Source organism: Gavialis gangeticus, unplaced genomic scaffold, assembly GCF_001723915.1.
Source record: "Gavialis gangeticus isolate Ggan-Ray unplaced genomic scaffold, GavGan_comp1, whole genome shotgun sequence".
NCBI lineage: Eukaryota > Metazoa > Chordata > Crocodylia > Gavialidae > Gavialis > Gavialis gangeticus.
The window spans coordinates 7434032-7434941 of record NW_017728998.1 but is presented as its reverse complement, the minus strand read 5'-3'; the positions used below and the strand labels follow the sequence as shown (position 1 = coordinate 7434941).

The window sequence follows — 910 nt, the reverse complement described above, 5'->3', positions numbered from 1 at the left end:
CCCTCATAGCCCTGCCCCTACAACAGCCATTGGCTCCCTTCCCTCCAGAGGCCCCATCCCCAATGCACCCATTGGCCCCTCTTCCCTTGCCCTAAGGCCCACCCCTCAGAACCCCACCCCCTACACCTACTGGTCCTCCAGCTTCAGCCCCACCCTAATCACCCATTGGCTTCCCTTCCTTTGCCCAGAGGCATGCCCCTACACCCATTGGTTCCCTGTCCCTTGACATGAGGCCCCTCCCTCAGCCCCAGCCAAATCACCCTTTGGCTTCCCTTCGCTTGCCCTGAGGCCCTGCCCCTACACCAGGGGCAGGCAATTATTTCGGGCAGAGGGCCACATGACAGGCAGCTAGGGGCAGATAAATATTAATTTTCTAAATTTTTTAGGGGCCACGTGGGCTGGATAGAATGGCCGCCCCTGCCCTACACCCACTGTCTCCCTGTCCCTTGACATGAGGCCCCTGGCTGAGCCCCGTCCCCTACACCCATTGGCTTCCCTCCTTTGCCCTGAGTCCTTCCCCCTCCACCTCCTTTCCCTGAGTCCACCTTCCATACCCATTGGCTCCCTCTCCCTTGACATCATGCCCTGCCCCCAATCACCCACTGGCTCTCCTTCCCTGCCCTGAGTCCCGCCCCCTACACCGATTGGTTGTCCCTTGACATCATGATGCCCCGCCCTCAATCACCCATTGGCGCATCCTTCCCTTGCCGAGCCCCGCCCCCCCTACACCCACTGGCTCTGACCCTTGACATGATGCCCCACCCCCTTCCCCATTGGCCGCCCTTCCCGTGACGTTGCCCCGCACCTTGACGTGCGGCCCATCTGCCTCCCTTGACGCCAGCGCCTCCAGCAGGTCGGCCCGCAGCTGCACGAGGAAGCCGAGGCCGCCGTCGAGCCGGGCCAGGCCACG

At 62.9% G+C, this 910-nt stretch overlaps 1 protein-coding gene across 1 annotated transcript in view; it reads right to left on the bottom strand.

Annotated features, from left to right (window-relative positions):
• Window positions 1-904, bottom strand: part of MLYCD (malonyl-CoA decarboxylase) — a gene marked incomplete at its 5' end in the record, with an annotated part of 50865 nt that extends 49961 nt beyond the window's left edge. The window contains one exon of the mRNA XM_019505468.1: window positions 806-904. Coding sequence (XP_019361013.1) covers window positions 806-904 — 99 coding nt within the window. The remainder of the gene's footprint in view (window positions 1-805) is intronic.
• Between the last annotated feature and the right edge of the window lie 6 nt (window positions 905-910).